The sequence below is a fragment of the Dendrobates tinctorius genome, unplaced genomic scaffold, assembly GCF_039654945.1.
Source record: "Dendrobates tinctorius isolate UK_male_01 unplaced genomic scaffold, ASM3965494v1 ptg000084l, whole genome shotgun sequence".
In the NCBI taxonomy this organism is placed as follows: Eukaryota; Metazoa; Chordata; class Amphibia; order Anura; family Dendrobatidae; genus Dendrobates; species Dendrobates tinctorius.
In genome coordinates, this window is record NW_027361752.1 from 3,218,444 (window position 1) to 3,238,274 (window position 19,831).

The 19,831-nt window shown below is 47.9% G+C and overlaps 1 protein-coding gene across 1 annotated transcript; it reads right to left on the bottom strand.

Moving 5' to 3' along the window:
• Window positions 1–525: 525 nt before the first annotated feature.
• Window positions 526–18,997, bottom strand: CPOX (coproporphyrinogen oxidase). The gene is made up of 7 exons (XM_073584404.1): window positions 18,498–18,997; window positions 16,759–16,902; window positions 15,269–15,379; window positions 13,658–13,799; window positions 12,646–12,864; window positions 10,279–10,383; window positions 526–2,545 (listed from the first exon to the last, which is right to left on the bottom strand). The coding sequence occupies exons 1-7, from the start codon at window positions 18,907–18,909 to the stop codon at window positions 2,458–2,460; spliced, it is 1,221 nt and encodes a 406-aa protein (XP_073440505.1). The 5' UTR covers window positions 18,910–18,997; the 3' UTR covers window positions 526–2,457.
• Window positions 18,998–19,831: the final 834 nt, after the last annotated feature.

Genomic DNA, 19,831 nt, shown 5'->3' on the forward strand with positions numbered 1-19,831 from the left:
CCTGGGATGCCGCTCACTTGCACCCACATACGAGTGAAGGTCCCCATGGACCCACCGTGCCACCCCAGGGACCCCACACTGGCCGAGGCAGGGAAGGGATCGCTGCCTGAGTCAACCGGCCACGCCTAGGATGGAGATCTTTGGCTCTTCAATCTTGTTATCTTCAGGTACGCCTGCAAGATGATCCCTGGTCAAGGACAGGAAACCAACTGATGCAAGGGAGAGGTACTGGCCGTTTTAGCCTGTAGGTTTCCTGTCCTTGAAAGATGGATTTCCTCTCTCGTGGTGCTGTCGTGGGTGATCGATAAAGTCGTGCTTAGTTAGGTGTTCATGCCCACTTTCCTTCACACCACTGATGTTACCGGTGCTGAGCTGTAATATTATGCACAAGCTGTGGACAGGGGTGACACTGTTTTTGAAAACTACCAGCCATGTTCTTCTAATCCCGAAAAGCTTCTTTTAGGAATATTGCAGAGTTCATTGGAATTTGTAGTAAATTCATATTCTACAAGTAACAAAGTCTCATTTTGATTGGTCATAAAATATTTTATTTCATTTATTATAACAAATGTTACCTGCTGTACTTTCCTGATCAAAATAAATACAAAAGTATAAAAATCAGATTCGGACTGTGAAGATGCCAAATCATCAGTGCACAATTACATATAAAATTCAGTATCATCTCATTCTCTTGGAGCGCAGAAGATGAAGATCTCTCGCAGGGAAAGCAGCAGACACAGAAGACCGGAAGAAAACAACTGCAGCAGAGAAGCAACAGCGGGGAAACTCAAGAACGCTGCTCAGAAGTGCAATGCCTCGACTAATAACACTGCAAGCAGCACATACACACAGAACATGGAAGAACCAATAAGAAAACATTGGCCGATGTTCAGAGACAGAATATTTTTTGACGATTTCATATCTGAAAGTAAAAGACATACATGTGGAGCAGCGTGTGTTACAGCGATTGTGGCCACCGACTGACTGCACAGTCATCAACTGGCCATGCCAGAAAGGGGGATAGACAGGGTGGCAGTAATGAGGATTAAATCATTTATTAAAAACCCAAATTTATGACATCAGCTCAGACGTCACAGTACAGTTTACAGGGAATCTATCAGCAGGTTTTTACTATGTAGTCGGAGACCCTGATTACTGCGATGTGTCACTTATTGTATTGAAACAGCACACAGCCTACACAGTTTTAACAGCAAGAGATTATCACTGCAGGACTAGAGGTGTTGTGTGCCTCCTGGTCCAACCCCGCCCCCAGCACAGATTAGTAGCTGTTAATAAAGTGTCCACAGAAAGCTGCTAATCAGTGGCCGTGTGGGCGGGGTTAGCTTTCTCAGCTCTGCTGCATCTAAAAACTCTGATTGTATCGCAGCTGTTGCACCCAGTAAGCGAAGTGATACATCATTGGAATCAGGGTCTCTTCATTCTCGATAAGGTACCGTAGCAAAAAAAAAAAAAAAAAAAAAAAAAAAAAAACACGGTGACAGATTACCTTTAGCCCACCCCATTTGTAAAGGCCTGGTATTTCATGGCAGATACAAAGCACAATCCCTTGTAATTTTATTACCCAACTCTGCTCCCTGTAATGTCCAGAGCAAAATACTCCTATTCCAACGGATTATAAAATATTACATGTAAAGGGGTTGTCTGCGCAAAAGGCACTCTTTACCTTCGGGTTGGATCCTGTAAAAATATCAAAATAAATCATATTCACCAGCAGTCACCAACCTGGATCCAGCACCGTCCGCTACGTTGTCTATGACGGCACTGGAAGCCACACAATTCAACCAGCCGTAGGACCACTGTGGTTTGCGAAAGGCGGCAGCGATCAGGTGATTTGAACCGCGCATCAACTGGAGGTTTTTCTGCTGACGCGCATTAATCAATGCAGCTATTCACAAGCTGTCGGGGTCTTGGGGCTGGTTGAATTGCGTGGTCATCGCTTCCAGAGCTGACCATAGAGTGTGACAGCAGGCGAGTAGGATTTCCTTTGATATTTTATCAGAATCTAGCCCCCGGGAAATTAGAGCATTTGTATCAGGAGAATCCCTTTAATATTTTAAGATCTAGTGCACTGGTCTCCAACCGATGGCTCTCCGGCTATTGTACAACAACTCCCTTCGATTTACAGGACACACTGGGAATTGTAGTACTGAAATGATCAGGTCTATAAAGAAATAATATGTATAAGATTTGATAGAAATGCTACATCATGGTCGTCACACATCAATTATCTCCAGCCTGGTCCAGTTTATGGATGAATCCCAGAAAACGAGTCCAGCAGCAAAAGAAAGGGAAAAAAAAAAAAAAAAAAAAAAAGCAGCGCACTAAGACAGGTAAGGCACGTATAAAAAGGAAGAAGGAACACAGATTTCTCCTCATGACAAGACTCCTTTGTTCCTTCTTCCGGTTATGGCATAGTGTCTGCCGTCCCTGAGATAATTAATGCACCCAGTCTTTGGGTTCCCGCAGAACTTTGAGGATCTCTGCCTCCCGCGACTCTGAAGGAGGCACATGCATGTATTCCCATCTGAGAAAACAAAAAAAACGGTAATTAGACCTACCGGTAATTGTGTTTCCAGGAATCCATCCTGACAGCACACTGGAGGACGTCCTGCTCATCCGTAGTGGGACAGGAAACCACGAGAGTTTAAAAGGATCCTCCCCTTCCCATCCCTCAGTGATTTCACAAAGTAACACCTCTGGATGGATGCAAACATAGACTTTATTTAAACCAACATTCTTCATACACATGTTACATGACAAACAGAGAACACAGAATGACAATTGTGCAGAAATATCCTGCAGTAAAACATATACCAGTAGTCAGCAAGTGCTGATAAAAAGATGATAACAAATACAGGGTATTTAGTCGATACGTTTTGCAAAAAAACGTATACCAAGCTTCTCCACCGTGTCAAGGTAACCTGTTGTGAGTTCATTTTCCCCTTCGTCACTGAGGTCTTGTGAACTCCCTATTCTGGTAAAGGAAGGTAATGAGCCTGATTATCAGGCACCTGAGTCTAATGAGGATGACTGGCTGAGTGGAGTCACGGACTGGATATAAGGCTGCCGACGCCGTTCTGCCCTGCGGGTGATTTCTCTGTGGACTTCTAGGACACCAGTCTGATTCCTGCTCCCCTAAAGCTAAGTTTTATGCTTTGCCTGTTGCATTTGTAATTTGTTTTTGTTTTCCTTGCTTTTCTGGATTCTGCTATTCCCTGCTGGGGTGAGCTGAATCTCCTTTTGCTCTGTCTTCAGAATATTCCTGAGTACTGACATAGCTTTTTGAAGCCTAGCGTCTTCAGGGCCTTTTTCACTGTGAGTCTGTTGGATCTTATTTTCATAGGGTTTTTCACGGATTGCAGACAGCAGCCTTCCTGTCCTTTCCTATGTAGTTAGCTTGGGCTCTGTCTTTGCTCAGTCTATCTTTCTGTCTGTGTTAGTGTTTTCATCTTGCTTCACCGTCATTATATGTTGGGGGCTGCCTATTGCTTTGGGGTCTGCTCTGGGGCAGTTTAGATTTCCCCTTTCTTTCTTTAGGCCTATTTAGTTCTCCGGCTGTGATCGAGGGGTCTAGGGCATCGTAGGAACCCCCCACGGCTACTGCTAGTTGTGTTGATGGGTTCAGGGGTCTGCAATCCGATAGCTGCCAACTTCTCTGGGTTTCTGGACTTAGCTAGCATTTCTGTTTTTGCCTCCTACGGTGACTCAATCATAACAGAATCACCCGCCATACCACAGATCCTAGGGTACTCAATAGCAGGAAAGAATTGTGCTAAAAAAAAAAAAAAAAAAAAAAGAGGGTGTGTGTATATTCTTTCCTCTATATCTCTGAGGCCATAGGGGGAATTTTTTTTTCTCTCAATGGAGATAAAGCAATTGTCTGATCGTGTGGAGCAGCTCGCTGCGGAAGTACGGGGAATTTCCGCCTACCTTGCTCATTCGCATGCTGTTGAACCAAAGATCCCTACACCTGATGTATTTTTTGGGGATCGATCTAAATTTTTGAGTTTCAAAAATAATTGTAAATTATTTTTTGCCTTGAAGCCTAACTAGTCAGGGAGCTCCGCGCAGCAGGTTAAAATCGTCATCTCTTTGCTGCGTGGCGATCCCCAGGATTGGGCGTTTTCTTTGAAACCAGATGATCCTATTCTGACTAATGTGAACGCATTCTTTCAAGCTTTGGGGTTGTTGTATGACGAACCTAATGCTATTGATCAGGCTGAAAAGACCCTGTTGGCATTGAACCAGGGTCGAGATTCTGCAGAGTTGTACTGTCAAAAGTTCCGAAAGTGGGCGGTCCTTACTACCTGGAATGATAATGCCTCGGCTGCTCTCTTTCGGAAGGGTTTGTCAAAAGCCATAAAAGATACTATGGTGGGATCTCCTGTTCCCTCTGGTCTGGACGATTCTATGTCATTAGCCATTCAGGTTGGTCGGCGTTTGCGTGAACGCAGGATTGCACGAGAGGTGTTGCCACCGGTTGAACAGACGTCTGAACCTATGCAATGTGATAGAGTTTTGTCTAAGGCGCAACGTCAGGAGTTCAGAAGGCGTAATAAGCTGTGTTTTTTTTGTGGAGATGCCTCGCATATTATTTCTGTTTGTCCTAAACGAGAGAAATGTTTTGCACACACGTTTTCTGTTGGTGGTGTTCAACCTAAGTTTCTTCTGGCAATTACTCTGATCTGCTCCCTGTCCACATTTTCCGCCAAGGCTTTTGTGGATTCGGGAGCAGCGCTAAACCTAATGGACTTGGATTTTGCTAAACGTTGTGGATTTCCGATGACACATCTGCAGACGCCTATCCCTTTGAGGGGGATTGATGCTACTCCTTTGGCTAAAAATAAACCTCAGTTTTGGACCCAGGTGGTCATGCGGGTCGCCCCAGACCATCAAGAAAATTGCAGATTTTTGGTGTTGCATGGTCTGCATGATGCCGTTGTTCTGGGGTTTCCCTGGTTGCAAATTCATAATCCAGTTTTGGATTGGAAATCTGTGTCTGTGGTGAGTTGGGGTTGTCGGTGTGCCTTTAGTGAGGCTCCGGTTTTTTCCACCTCTCCTCAGGCGCATGATGTTCCTGACTATTTGGCGGACTTTTATGATGTATTTAGTGAGAATGAGTCTGCGTCCTTGCCTCCTCATAGGAGTTATGACTGTGCAATTGAACTAAGCCCGGGGTGTAAATTTCCCAAGGGTCAGCTCTTCAACTTATCTATACCCGAGCACGAGGCTATGCGGTCCTATATTAAGGAGGCGTTGGAGAAGGGTCATATTAGACCATCCTCTTCACCCTTAGGTGCCTTTTTTTTTTGTGGCCAAAAAGGATGGTTCCTTAAGGCCTTGTATTGATTATCGTGCCCTCAATAAAATTACTATTAAATATCAGTATCCGCTACCCCTGATTTCGGATCTATTCTCTAGAGTTAGAGGTGCTTGTTGGTTTACCAAGCTTGACCTCAGGGGGGCGTATAATCTTATCCGCATTAAGCAGGGGGATGAATGGAAGATGGCGTTTAATACTCCGGAGGGACATTTTGAGTACCTGGTGATGCCTTTTGGGCTCACTAATGCCCCTTCTGTCTTCCAGTGCTTCATGAACGATATATTCCGAGACTTTGTGGATAAATTTTTGATTATCTATCTGGATGATATTTTGATCTTCTCCAAGGATTGGGATTCTCATGTGGAACATATTCGGACTGTGTTCCGGATCTTGAGGGAGAATTCCCTGTATGTCAAAGGATCGAAACGCCTTTTTGGAGTACAGAGGATTTCATTTTTGGGATTTATTTTGTCTCCGTCTACTATTGAAATGGACCCGGCCAAGGTACAGGCCATTTATGATTGGGTTCAGCCCACTTCTTTGAAGGCCCTCCAGAAGTTTTGGGGTTTTGCTAATTTATCGGAAATTTGTAGCAAAATTTTCTAGTATTGCCAAGCCATTGACTGATCTGACTAAGAAGGGTGCTGATGTGTTGAATTGGTCTCCGGAGGCTGTTGCTTCCTTTCAGGAGCTGAAGTGAAGATTTACCTCCGCCCCGGTTTGGCGGCAACCTGATGTCTCACTCCCGTTCCAGGTAGAGGTGGATGCTTCTGAGATTGGTGCAGGAGCTGTTTTGTCCCAAAAGGATCCTGTGACATCTAAAATGAATCCCTGTGCTTTCTTTTCCCGAAAGTTCTCTCCATCTCAACGTAACTATGATGTGGGGAATCGGGAACTGTTGGCCATGAAATGGGCATTTGAGGAGTGGAGACATTGGTTTGAGGGAGCTAAACATCAAGTTGTGGTCCTCACTGACCACAAGAATTTGATTTACCTAGAGTCGGCTAAACGCTTGAACCCTAGACAGGCTAGGTGGGCCTTGTTTTTTTACACGTTTTGATTTTGTGGTCTCTTTTCTTCCTGGAACTAAGAATGTCAAGGCAGACGCCCTCTCTAGGAGTTTCTTTGCTGATTCTCCTGTGGTGACCAAACCTGCTACCATCTTAGGCGAAGGGGTAGTTCTTTCTGCCATCTCGCCCGATTTGAGACTTGCGCTGCAAGAGTTCCAGGAGGACAAACCTGAGCGTTGTCCCAGTGGAAAGTTGTATGTTCCTGACCAGTGGAAGAAGAGAGTGATGTCTGAAGTTCATTGCTCTGCATTGGCTGGTCATCCAGGTATTTTTGGTACTAGAGATCTGGTGAGTCGCTCTTTTTGGTGGCCCACCTTGTCTCATGATGTCAGGAATTTTGTGCAGTCCTGTGGGACTTGCTCCCGGTCTAAATCTTGTTCTCGCTCTAGTGGGTTGTTGATGCCTTTGCCGGTCCCCAGGAGGCCATGGACCCATATTTCAATGGATTTCATCTCTGATATGCCGGTCTCTCAAAGAATGACTGTTATTTGGGTGATTTGTGATAGGTTCTCTAAGATGGTTCATCTTGTACCACTCCCTAAGTTGCCATCTTCCTCTGAGTTGGTGCCCCTGTTTTTGCAACAGGTGGTTCGCTTACACGGGATTCCTGAGAACATTGTATCTGACAGAGTTCAGTTTGTGTCTAGATTTTGGAGGACTTTCTGTTCCAAGCTGGGAATTCAGTTGTCCTTCTCCTCTGCTTTTCACCCCCAGACCAATGGGCAGACAGAGAGAACAAACCAGACCTTGGAATCGTATTTAAGATGTTTTATTTCCGCTGATCAGGATGATTGGGTTTCATTTTTGCCCTTGGCCGAATTTGCTTTAAATAATAGAGCTAGTTCTGCCACTTTGATGTCACCTTTTTTTTGTAACTTTGGGTTTCATCCGCGATTTTCTTCAGGGCAGGTGGAGCCTTCTGCCTGCCCAGGTGTTGACACTGTGGTGGAGAGAATGCACCAGATCTGGGACCAAGTGGTGGATAAGTTCTCTCTCTCCCAGGAAAAGGCCCAGCGGTTTTCCAATCGACATAGTACCATTGGTCCCCAGTTTAAGATTGGTGATATGGTGTGGTTATCATCAAAAAATATTGCTATGAAGGTGGCTTCTCCTAAGTTTAAGCCTAGATTTATTGGACCTTACAAGATTTTGGAGATTATTAATCCGGTCTCTTTTCGTTTGTCTCTTCCTGTCACATTTAAAATCCATAATGTGTTCCATAAGTCCTTGTTGAAGAGGTTTGTTGAACCAGTTGTTCCTGGGGTGGCACCTCCAGACCCTGTATTGGTTGAAGGTAACATGGAATATGAGGTAGAGAAAATACTGGATTCCCGTTTGGCTAGACGGAGACTCCAGTATTTGGTTAAGTGGAAGGGTTATGGTCAGGAGGATAATTCCTGGGTCTCTGCCTCTGATATTCATGCCAAAAGATTGGTGCGTGCCTTTCATCGGGCTCACCCTGATCGCCCTGGTGGCGTGGTTGAGGGTTCGGTGACCCCTCCTCAAGGGGGAGGTACTGTTGTGAGTTCATTTTCCCCTTCGTCACTGAGTTCTTGTGAACTCCCTATTCTGGTAAAGGAAGGTAATGAGCCTGATTATCAGGCACCTGAGTCTAATGAGGATGACTGGCTGAGTGGAGTCACGGACTGGATATAAGGCTGCCGACGCCCTTCTGCCCTGCGGGTGATTTCTCTGTGGACTTCTAGGACACCAGTCTGATTCCTGCTCCCCTAAAGCTATGTTTTTTGCTTTGCCTGTTGCATTTGTATTTTGTTTTCCTTGCTTTTCTGGATTCTGCCATTCCCTGCTGGGGTGAGCTGAATCTCCTTTTGCCTTTTGCTCTGTCTTCAGAATATTCCTGAGTACTGACATAGCTTTTTGAAGCCTAGCGTCTTCAGGGCCTTTTTCACTGTCAGTCTGTTGGCTCTTATTTTCATAGGGTTTTTCACGGATTGCAGACAGCAGCCTTCCTGTCCTTTCCTATGTAGTTAGCTTGGGCTCCGTCTTTGCTCAGTCTATCTTTCTGTCTGTGTTAGTGTTTTCATCTTGCTTCACCGTCATTATATGTTGGGGCTGCCTATTGCTTTGGGGTCTGCTCTGGGGCAGTTTAGATTTCCCCTTTCTTTCTTTAGGCCTATTTAGTTCTCCGGCTGTGATCGAGGGGTCTAGGGCATCGTAGGAACCCCCCACGGCTACTGCTAGTTGTGTTGATAGGTTCAGGGGTCTGCAATCCGATAGCTGCCAACTTCTCTGGTTTTCTGGACTTAGCTAGCATTTCTGTTTTTGCCTCCTACGGTGACTCAATCATAACAGTAACCCCTATTGAAGCAGTCCCTATCTAATGTATTTAAAACCTGAACATGTGAACAGTGTCTAAATGAACAGGATGAAGACAGGCACTTCCTGGTATGGGCACGTGGTGTAAGCCAGCTCTTTATGTGCATGTCACACAAGAGAGGGGTAGGGTCTCTCAAATCATGCATAGGCACGGAAAAAACTGGATTCAGGTTTTAAATACATTAGATAGGGACTGCTTCAATAGGGGTTACCTTGACACGGTGGAGCAGCTTGGTATACATTTTTTTTCAAAAAAGCGTATCGACTAAATACCCTGTATTTGTTATCTTTTTATCAGCACTTGCTGACTACTGGTATATGTTTTACTGCAGGATATTTCTGCACAATTGTCATTCTGTGCTCTCTGTTTGTGATGTAACATATGTATGAAGAATGTTGGTTTAAATAAAGTCTATGTTTGCATCCATCCAGAGGTGTTACTTTGTGAAATCACTGAGGGATGGGAAGGGGAGGATCCTTTTAAACTCTCGTGGTTTCCTGTCCCACTACGGATGAGAAGGACGTCCTCCAGTGTGCAGTCAGGTGGTGACCTGGAAAAGATGTTACAAGCCTGTCCTGGGGGTAAATTCATTTATTAAGAAACAGTTGCATTTTTTTTTTGCCAAAGAGGCTAAAAGGGGTTGTCCACTACTAAGACAACCCCTTCCTAATCAAAATGTTTTACCCCCATAAAATAATAAAGCCTTTACTCACCTCCTGTGCTGGTACCGCTCCCACGGTGTCGGCACTCGCTCTTCCTGGTGGTGCCGTGCGGTGTGGTGACATGTGACCCCGGCGCCCAATCAGCGCCACTGTCTCCTCCTTCTGACAAATCGAACACGAGGAGGAAGTCCGGGCTGCAAATGATCTCAGACTTCCTGTTCCTGCTCAATTCGACAGGAGGCAGGGACAGTGATGCCAGCACCAATTGGGTGTCGGCGTCACGTGTCACAACACCGCACAAGAGTCACAGAGAGAGCGAGTGCCGACACTGTGGGAACGGCGCCGACACTGCAGGAGAGTATAGGCTTTGTTATTTTATGAGAGCCAAGCGAGGGGTATGAGAAGAAATGGTCCAAGTAGTGGACAACTTGTTTAAGAATTAGCTGCTTAGCAACCGCAAATAACTAATTCTGTCAGACTATTACAACAATTTAAGAGGCAGTTCAGATAGGAGTTCACACAGAGGAAAATATTTATATAGATTTTGGCAAGATGGTGTAAAAAAAATAAATACGGTAGATCCATTTTGTGCCATCCGGCCTTCTTTCTTATAGCTCTTTATCTTTGCATGGTTTGGTTGATTATGAACTTGCCATCTTTGCACAATTTTCTGAACCATAATAATGGCGTTTGTAACCCAAGTTATATACTTTGGCACCATTTGCTTGTATACTTAGTAATTGTACTTTTTTTTTATAACAATGTAGTTTGGTGTATACAGCTTCTTGCAGACTTGTGCGTTTCCACGGTGCATACTACTGAACCGCTTTCTTATCAGACAAACAGACAGTGATAAATACCTACCTGGCGGTGAGCGGCAGTGACATAAGAATGCTCTCAATCCTAGAGCCGGGAGTTGCAAGCCCGAACTTGGTACCTCTGTCGTAAACCAGATTAAACTCCACATATCTGGGATTCAGAAGACAAAATGGTGTTATTAATACAGCTTTATCACGCATTAAAAGCAAGAAGGTGAAAAGTCAGAGATGAGATGAGTTTTTCAGCATTCTCCACAATAAGGAATATTATGGATAACGGAAAAGGATAGCGAACAAAAAAAAAAAAAAAAAAAAAAAAGTTTCCCAATGTGAGTCCAAACACGTTCATTTACTCAGCCTGTCTTCTCCAACGTGGGTGCAGCACAGTATATCTGTCTCGCTCCAGATTTACTCCTATCAGGGGACGTCTCCTATCCATTTACATGTAGCAGAGGCCAAGAGATCTCCACTGCAAACACAGAGGACTCACAATTTGTAGAATTGTACTTGAGCGCCCCCTAGTGTTTACATCCAGGATGCGGATTGTCAGGACATTGCCACCCAACGTCAGATCAAGTCATAAAAGGCAATGATCTATGAATACAGGTCAGAGGATCCTCCGCCACATCACCCGTACAGATCCTGAATGTTGTCTTGTTACTGAGCCACGACAGTCCAAGCCCGGTTAGTGATCACAAGCCCCTTTTCTAGCAGAGTTCAACATCAGTCGTGTGTGACATTAGTTTGTGTGGAATTGCAGTTTCTACATTTAATGCGACATTGTAATAACGCATCAGTGCAAGTTGCAGATAAACATCACAACTATTTTTTGCACATGATTTGATTTTGCAAGACCCAAGTTGCACTGTGGTCCTAATCCTATAAAAGTCTACCTTGTACCTGGGCGGTGGGCACAGAGGATTTATGTATCCATCTATAGAACGTATATACTCGAGTATAAGCCAAGTTTTCCCAGCACATTTTTTTTTTGTGCTGAAAAAGCCCCCTTAGCTTATACGCAATTGAGGGTCCCAGAAGACGGAGGGGGAGCAGCAGAGCAGCGGGTCACAGGAGGCAGGAGCCGGCTGCTGCGGCTAAAACCTGTGCCTGCTGCTAAAAAGAAATGAATATTCACTCCGCTCACAGTAAATATTCATTTCTCTGTAATAGCAGACACAGTAGTTGCAGTTGTCGGCTTCCAACAGCGGACGAGTGGTCACGTGTGCCCGCTACTTAAGGGAATGAATATTCACTGCCCTCCACGCCTATAGGCAAGGAGGGCAGTGAATATTAATTCCCTTATGTAGTGGGCACACGTGATCACCTGTCTGCTGCAGCTGCTCTCACCAGAACAAGACGCTGCGAGGGAGCACAGAGAGGGTAATTTTTTTTTTTTTATATAATGGTTTTCAGATGTGGTCCATGCATGCCTGGGTAGCGACAAGGGGGCCAGACATGCCAGGGTAAGGACGAGGGGGCCACGCATGACCAGATTATACTTGAGTCAATAAGGTGCCTCGGCTTATACTCGAGTATATATACTTATCACTCAGTATGTAAATGTAATGGCTGGTGTGCATAGGAGACTGCTGGAGGACCGATCTAGATCCCCCATTCGCTACAGCACATGACACTGTACAACTGTACCATAGATCTCTTCCAAACAGATCGGGATCAGATAAACTGGTGCGTATTTTATTGACTGTGCACTGCTCCCTGTCATTATAATAATATGGAGCCGATACAGCGACAGTCCGGTAGCTAGACACTGATTGCTAGTAAAGCACATACATTCTGTACACTATACATGTAGGGCAATCACTATTAGCATCAGGTCACACGCCCCTGTACCAGAGGCCACTCGATGCAAGAGGGTGCCATGTGTCCATGAAGGAAGGCTGGTCGAGCTGTGCGGCTTTACCATTGTACAAAACAGCACAGACCTTACAAATAGGATATGTTAAGTTGCTTGCACTGTCTTAATCTGTAATAAAATGGCTTTAAGGAGGACTTGTCACCAGATCAAAAGTGGCCAGCTTGTGCTCTTACCGCGTTCCCGCTGCTCTCCTGATTATTCTATCTTTTGTTTTTCTAAAATCCGCCATATGGTTCCAGAGATATGGGCCTTTTTATTCAGTGTGCATTTTGTGTGATCTTTACCAATGGGGCGTGGCTTACAGGATCCTGCAGTGGCGTATCTTTAGGCTGCTCTGCATAATTACTGTAAGCAACACCCCCTTGTAAAGTACAATATAAACATAATGAAGTGCTATTTTCTTTGACTACGGTGGATTTTCGGAAAACAGAAGGAAAAAAAAAAAAAAAAAAAAAAATGAATACTCAGGGGAATAAAAGAAGGGAAAAGGCGCACACTCGTGACCGGGTGACTAGTCCCCGCTCGTATGATGCTCACCGTCCTCTGCGCAGCTGCTGCCACATCTTCTCCTCCGGGCTGAAGGCGTCATTCTTGTGCTTATTCACGATGGGGATGTAACACGGCACCACGGCCTTCGCACAACTCTTCACAAACTGGAAAAGTTCGTCTCTTGATGGGGAGTCCAGATCATCAAAGAAAATGCCACCGACCCCTCTGCGTTCACCGCGATGCTTGATGAAGAAGTAATCGTCACACCTGAAAAGACAAGAGTCCTCAGTAATGGAGGGGAGAGACCGAAGATGATCGATAAATCCCTGCTGCGTGTTGTGTTACTGCAAACTCACAACGTGAAGTCCTGACACTAGTCCCATAAATTCACTGATCATAGAGAGATCAATGACATATTACGGGGCCCTGTATCTCCGGGTCAGAAGATGAGTGGCCAAATAAACAAGTTTTGGGTACAAGATGAGCCCTAAAGCAGATACTAGAGATTTACAGTTTTTTAATTTTTGGATGGAGGGATAAATGGACCTTGAACGTTCCAGGAATTTAGCCCCCCAGCCCAAGTAGAATAAATGGATGTGTGAATGAGGCCTTAGGTTCAGTGTCACTTTATGACAGACATATAGTAATGTGTTCTTGGTGTGATCTACTCGCCCCTCTGCAGCCCAGTGGGGTGGGTGGTACAGAGCCCCTCCTCGCACACCCTGATCAGGGTGTTACGTGATACCAGGGGTCAGCATTCTGTGTGTCTTACCATAAAGCCCCGCCCTCACTATCAGAAAGGCCCGGGGTGTCTGCTAGTCATTATCTCCCTGGACAGACGGCCCTGCTTGAGATAAAACATCATTGTAGAAAAGGCAGAGCAGGAGTGTCCAGGCTTCATAATGTTCACAGTGCAACATACTGGTGCTCTATTAGGAGGACTGGCATATAACGCCGGGCAGCGAAGCATGTCAGAGAGCACGGAAAGAAGGCATCAGCAGCCATGTAGTCAGACGTGACATGCTTGGCTACGTCTCATAGGAGAGCGTTGGTCACGTACCACTTCTTGAACTTCGGGTAGAACCCCGGATTGTGTTTATCACATGCCTCCTTCAGGGTCTGATGGAAATGTACCACATCCTCCTGGTTCAGATACGTCGGCGTCAGGTCTGTCCCACCGCCAAACCACCACTGCTTCTTACCTAAGGTAAGAAAATAAGTCAATCGTGAGAGTCTAGCAAACATCAGTCACCAACATTAATATTTCAAGAAAACGATCAGATGCAATGAGCTAAAAAAAAAAAAAAAAAAACACAAGTCACCCAGAGTGTAAGGCTGCGTTCACACCAGCCACTTAGTGTGCGCAAGCCCTCCTATGAAAGTACGTTACCTGATGATCGGACGGTGGACATAGGCTGCTGCCAATCATCTCTAATGCTCACTCCACACTACATTTGTGCCCACTATTGGGAGCATACATACAGGACATGTGCCAGACAGCGGCCACTGCCAGGATAGATGCTGAGGGTCCGTCCACCATAGAGACCCGCTGTATAGGGCATGGTATATGCTTCTTTGTGGGGGCCCTCTGTAGACACCAGAGCAAGCCAGAATAATGCGCTTTTGGCCTCCATCTAGCGAATGGGGGTCTACTGGCAATTTACAGAATACACTGGCAAAAGCTCCTAATGTATAACTGTATGCCATATGCCCACCATGGTGTCCTAGCCTGAGCTTGCTTAAAAAATACTGTTCTCGGTAGCACATCATCCTATGTAAACAGGTGATGTGCTGCTGAGAACAACGACAGTCAATGCACACAGAATATCTACTACGAATCGATCTGTGCACATGGAACTGCTGCCAGCCTGTCTAAAATAGGCTGTTAAATGACCACCAGACAGGTAGCCACATAAAGAGGACCTTTCCCCAAATTTTTCATGTTAAGCTGGTCACCCAATGTAAGGCTATGTGCACACATAGCAGAAAATTTCTGCATAAAAACCGGACTCCCTTCCCAGAAACCGCACTTTTTTTCTGCGTGGTTCCAGACCCATAGAAATGGCCAGAAATGCGGAAAAATCCGCAAAATTAATGAGCATGCTGCGGTTTTTTACCACGAAGCTGTTTTTTCGCGGTAAAAAAAACGCAACAATATGCACAAAAAGTGCAAAATGCATAGAAATGAATGGGAAGCTTATTTTTAGCGTTTTTTTACAGCGGATTTATTGGCTGTGTGTGCACACAGCCCAATAGTGACTGAAGAGCAGAAAACAATTTTATTTTTTTTTGAGAATGTAGCCTGCCGTGAAGAAATTAGCAAAAGGGGACATGCAGGCACAGGGACGCTTGAAATAGTAGTGGGGCTTCCTCAATAAGCCCCTTGAACGCCCCACCACCAATGTGAGGGTCCAATGCTTTACTATGGCATTGGGTGGAATTAGTAATTGACTATTCGGTCATGTCCGAGGGAGATCATAGCATCATAGAAGCATCTAAAGATCACGTCCTTCATTATATAGATCTATATATCCATGCAATATACTTCATATCTATAAAAAAAAAAAAAAAAAAAAAAAAAACAGTGCGGCCACTCTTCATATTAGTTTACAGTTGAGAAAAAAAACAAAAACTTAAGTTTCCACACATCACAAGGTTTCTTCATACTCACCATCGGCATCCTCAATTTCAAAGTATCTGTAGTTAAAGTGAATGGTGGGAACGTGCGGATTCTTGGGGTGGATGACAGAGCTGACTCCCATGGCACAGAAGGGCAGTTTACCTAAAATATATAGATAAAATAAAAACATCAGAGCCAAACATTAGAAAAACACCCAATAAAGTGACCAGAGATGAGCAGGAGGCCTGCTCATGGGTATACGGATTACCTACTGGTGCCCAACCAGGACACAGGTTACAACAGCTGACCACGTGACGCTCTGCCATACAGAGAGGGTCCCACACGACGGTTTATAGTGAGAAAGCAGAATGATACCGGCACCCTATAGATACAGCCATGACATCTTCAAAAATGTTCATTAATTTTTTTTTTTTTTTTTTTTACAAATTGCACAGTACAGGATCTTCACGTTGCATCACATGTGCGCAGAATAAGGTTATCACGTTGCTGAGCTTTTGGTAGTTAAAGGGATAATCCATTCTGTATGGGAAGGCGAGCTGGGTCAAGGACGGGACATCTACAGGCACCGGCACCCGTCCTACTCAGGGAAGCAGTGGGCATCTAGTGGTCCCCCATTAGTGCTCACTTTGCCACAAGACTAACTTCCCACCACCGATTTATGGCATTCTAAAAGATCTTCTCACTAAACCCAAAAAAGGCTCCTGTGTCCTGAGGTTCCAGCAGGGAACGGTGCATGGGGTCACCCCATATTATACAGTACAGGACACATGGAGCCGGGCTCTCCAGTACACATGTGGCCAGATCTGGAATAAAAGGGGAAATTCCTATCCCAGATATTTATGGGACATCTTGTAAAGGTCTGACAGACGTGCATCCAACAACTATTTCAGGGAACCCTGCATCGGCCCATGCAGTCACGAATTTAAAGAAAGGCACAAGACTGGTTCACTTCTGAAAGATCCTCTAAAATTAGATGGGGTGGGCCATGCATGTAGAGGAAGCCCCCCGTAGCGTGGTAGGGGTGTACACCCAATCCTACGTAGGTGTGGGATGTAATAATTTGAACAGTAGATTGCACAATGAGTAACAGCTGCACAGAGTGTAAGGAGGAGCATGAGACAGTGGATCTTGTTCTGGGGGTATCACACAGCAATCATAGTACTGACAGTTCCTCACTGCAGAATATAAAGTGGTCGTCTTCTCTCCTCCTCCTCTAGGTCTCTCTGCCTTGTATGCACCCCCCCATACCCTCATGACTGGAGGACACACGGTGCGTCTCATGAGACCACATGACTCTCGATGTCTGTGGAGAGCGGGCGTCTGCCGGTTACCTCCCTCCTACAGTAGAGATAGGTGGGCACTAATATCAGAGGTCGGCTCTGTGTAGACATCTGTGACCCCACAGGACCACGCTCCCTGTCTGCGCCCTCCGCTCCGGAAGTACAGAGCAGCAATGTACTAGACATGACACCGGTGACCACAGGTCCAAGACGTCAGGGTACCGCGCGTCCACCATTTACCATCTCTAGTCTTCAGCTCCTTTCCGCGGCTCCTCATCTGCTGGACGGACTCCTCTGATAGGTGGCCGTGGACCACCGACACGTTGACTCCGGCTTTCTCAAACACCTTTCCATCCTGGAGGACACAGCTGACTCCTCCACCACCTGCAAGGAGAACAGGAGGAAAGGTGAGGGCAGTAATGGAGGCACAGAGGCGCACTACAAATCCATTTCACCATGTGCACACAAGGTGGCCACAGCCACGCTGATGATTGGTAGCAGCGGTCTATGGGGTGGAGGTCTGTGCTAAGCTCAGGAATTTTCTTAGATACAGTTCACATTCTCTAACATCATAATCTGGGGCAAAGTACAAAGTGCATGACCCGCAGCCTGGCACCTGTAGTACGCCCGGCGGTGGTGGGGGGTTAGCAGCCTGGCACCTGTAGTACTCCTGGCGCTAGTGGGGGCAGCAGTCTGTCACCTGTAGTACGCCCAGCGGTGGTGGGAGGGGGTGGGGGGAGAGAGCAGCAGCCTGGCACCTGTAGTACATTTGCCAGTGGTAGGGGGGAGCAGCAGCCTGGCACCTGTAGTGCGCCCGGCGGTATCGGGGACAGCAGCCTGGCACCTGTAGTGCGCCCGGCGGTATCGGGGACAGCAGCCTGGCACCTGTAGTGCGCCCGGCGGTATCGGGGACAGCAGCCTGGCACCTGTAGTGCGCCCGGCGGTATCGGTGGCAGCAGCCTGGCACCTATAGTGCGCCCGGCGGTATCGGTGGCAGCAGCCTGGCACCTATAGTGCGCCCGGCGGTATCGGTGGCAGCAGCCTGGCACCTATAGTGCACCCGGCGGTATCGGTGGCAGCAGCCTGGCACCTATAGTGCGCCCGGCGGTATCGGTGGCAGCAGCCTGGCACCTATAGTGCGCCCGGCGGTATCGGGTAGCAGCAGCCTGGCACCTGTAGTGCGCCCGGCGGTATCGGGGGCAGCAGCCTGGCACCTGTAGTGCGCCCGGCGGTATCGGGGGCAGCAGCCTGGCACCTGTAGTGCGCCCGGCGGTATCGGGGGCAGCAGCCTGGCACCTGTAGTGCGCCCGGCGGTATCGGGGGCAGCAGCCTGGCACCTGTAGTGCGCCCGGCGGTATCGGGGGCAGCAGCCTGGCACCTGTAGTGCGCCCGGCGGTATCGGGGGCAGCAGCCTGGCACCTGTAGTGCGCCCGGCGGTATCGGGGGCAGCAGCCTGGCACCTGTAGTGCGCCCGGCGGTATCGGGGGCAGCAGCCTGGCACCTGTAGTGCGCCCGGCGGTATCGGGGGCAGCAGCCTGGCACCTGTAGTGCGCCCGGCGGTATCGGGGGCAGCAGCCTGGCACCTGTAGTGCGCCCGGCGGTATCGGGGGCAGCAGCCTGGCACCTGTAGTACGCCCGGCGGTATTGGGGGCAGCAGCCTGGCACCTGTAGTACGCCCGGCGGTATCGGGGGCAGCAGCCTGGCACCTGTAGTGCGCCCGGCGGTATCGGGGGCAGCAGCCTGGCACCTGTAGTGCGCCCGGCGGTATCGGGGGCAGCAGCCTGGCACCTGTAGTACGCCCGGCGGTATCGGGGGCAGCAGCCTGGCACCTGTAGTACGCCCGGCGGTATCGGGGGCAGCAGCCTGGCACCTGTAGTGCGCCCGGCGGTATCGGGGGCAGCAGCCTGGCACCTGTAGTGCGCCCGGCGGTATTGGGGGCAGCAGCCTGGCACCTGTAGTTCTCCCCTTCCATCACTCACCCTCCCTTCTCTGCCACCGATCCACTGTGAAGCCGGCTCCCCCGTCCGCAGCCTCCAGCGCCCGGCACACCTCCGCCTGGGTCTCCATGATGAGCAGCTCCATGCGGGTCTTCATGTCGGCCCCGCTCCGCCGCAGCCTCTCCACCTCCGTGACCGGCGGGGCCATGAACTCCGCGATGCGCTTTTCCAGATCCTCCCCGCGGTCCACCGAGGCCATGTCCGCCCGCTGCAGATGACTGTACCCCGCTACCAGCCCGGCAGTCACCGCGGCGCCCGCAGCCACCAGCAGAGACGGGCGAGCAGAAGAGCGGAGAGCAGCGCCGTGCACTGCCCGGGCCCCGCCGCACATGGAGGACAGCGGCAGCCTACCCCGCACTGCCCGGCCGGCCCGTAACACAACCTGCAGAGACATGACAGCCGGCAGCACGACAAGACCCGGGCTGCCAGGTGACAGCGATATATGTACAGTGACATTCCGCACGTCTCCTATAGGGGGCAGGGTTAGCCGCAAAGCCTGTCGGGAACTGTAGTACTAGAGCAGTAATCTTGTGTCACGGCCGAAGAGATGGCTGCCGGGAATTGTAGTTCTGTACACAATGTACGTCTGCGCAGAAGGAACTTTGAGACCTGACAGAGGAGCTGAGGTCTATTATGTGGAGGCGTCTGTGAAGGTTGCCGTTGAAATGTCACCAACTTTTATACAACGCTTGAAAAAGTGTTAGAGTTTGTTCACACAGAGTTTTTCGAGGAATCTTTTCGAGCAGGTCCGCTGCAAAAAATGCCTGAAAAATTGCTCAAAACACACTTGGAAGACCATTGCTATTCATGTCTATGTAAAAACAACTTGCTGTTCAGGCTTTTGAACGTCTTTTAATCACTTTAGGTTTCTAAAAACACCGAGCGGGGATAAGAAGAGACCTGTTAGGCGTCGGGTTCCTGTCGCTGCACAGCAGGAATCCCGAGCCTTGCTTCCGGCAGTCTCCCATTCCTCTCTGGCCACAGAGGAGGCTGCTCAGACCAGCTCTGTGGCTTTGGTTGCTGCTGCCACCTCTGGTCCAGCTATAGCAATGCATGCTGGTCAGCAGCGAGCTACTCCAGGGACTAAGTCCTCCTTTCGGTCCACTGAGCATGCCCGTGGGACGATCTCTCATTGGAGATCGGAGGTCACATGCTCAGGTCCTTCTCCAGCTCGGATTGGACCATCAGGAAGGTCCCGGAAGGACACTGCTATAAAAGGTTCTCGGCCATGCGCTAGGATAGACAGGTGTTATAACTTGTGTGTGTGATGATGGATGCATGGATTTGGTGAATGACTTATTATGAATCCCCTTCCC

What these genes read in the sequence shown, in the direction of transcription:
- CPOX (XM_073584404.1), bottom strand. Translation starts at nt 18,909, where the DNA reads ATGTCTCTGCAGGTTGTGTTACGGGCCGGCCGGGCAGTGCGGGGTAGG. An exon ending in TCGGTGGCAGAGAAGGGAGG is followed by an intron (nt 16,903 to 18,497) that starts GTGAGTGATGGA and finishes TTCTCCTTGCAG; the next exon opens with GTGGTGGAGGAGTCAGCTGT. An exon ending in CAGCAGCTGCGCAGAGGACG is followed by an intron (nt 10,384 to 12,645) that starts GTGAGCATCATA and finishes TCTGAATCCCAG; the next exon opens with ATATGTGGAGTTTAATCTGG.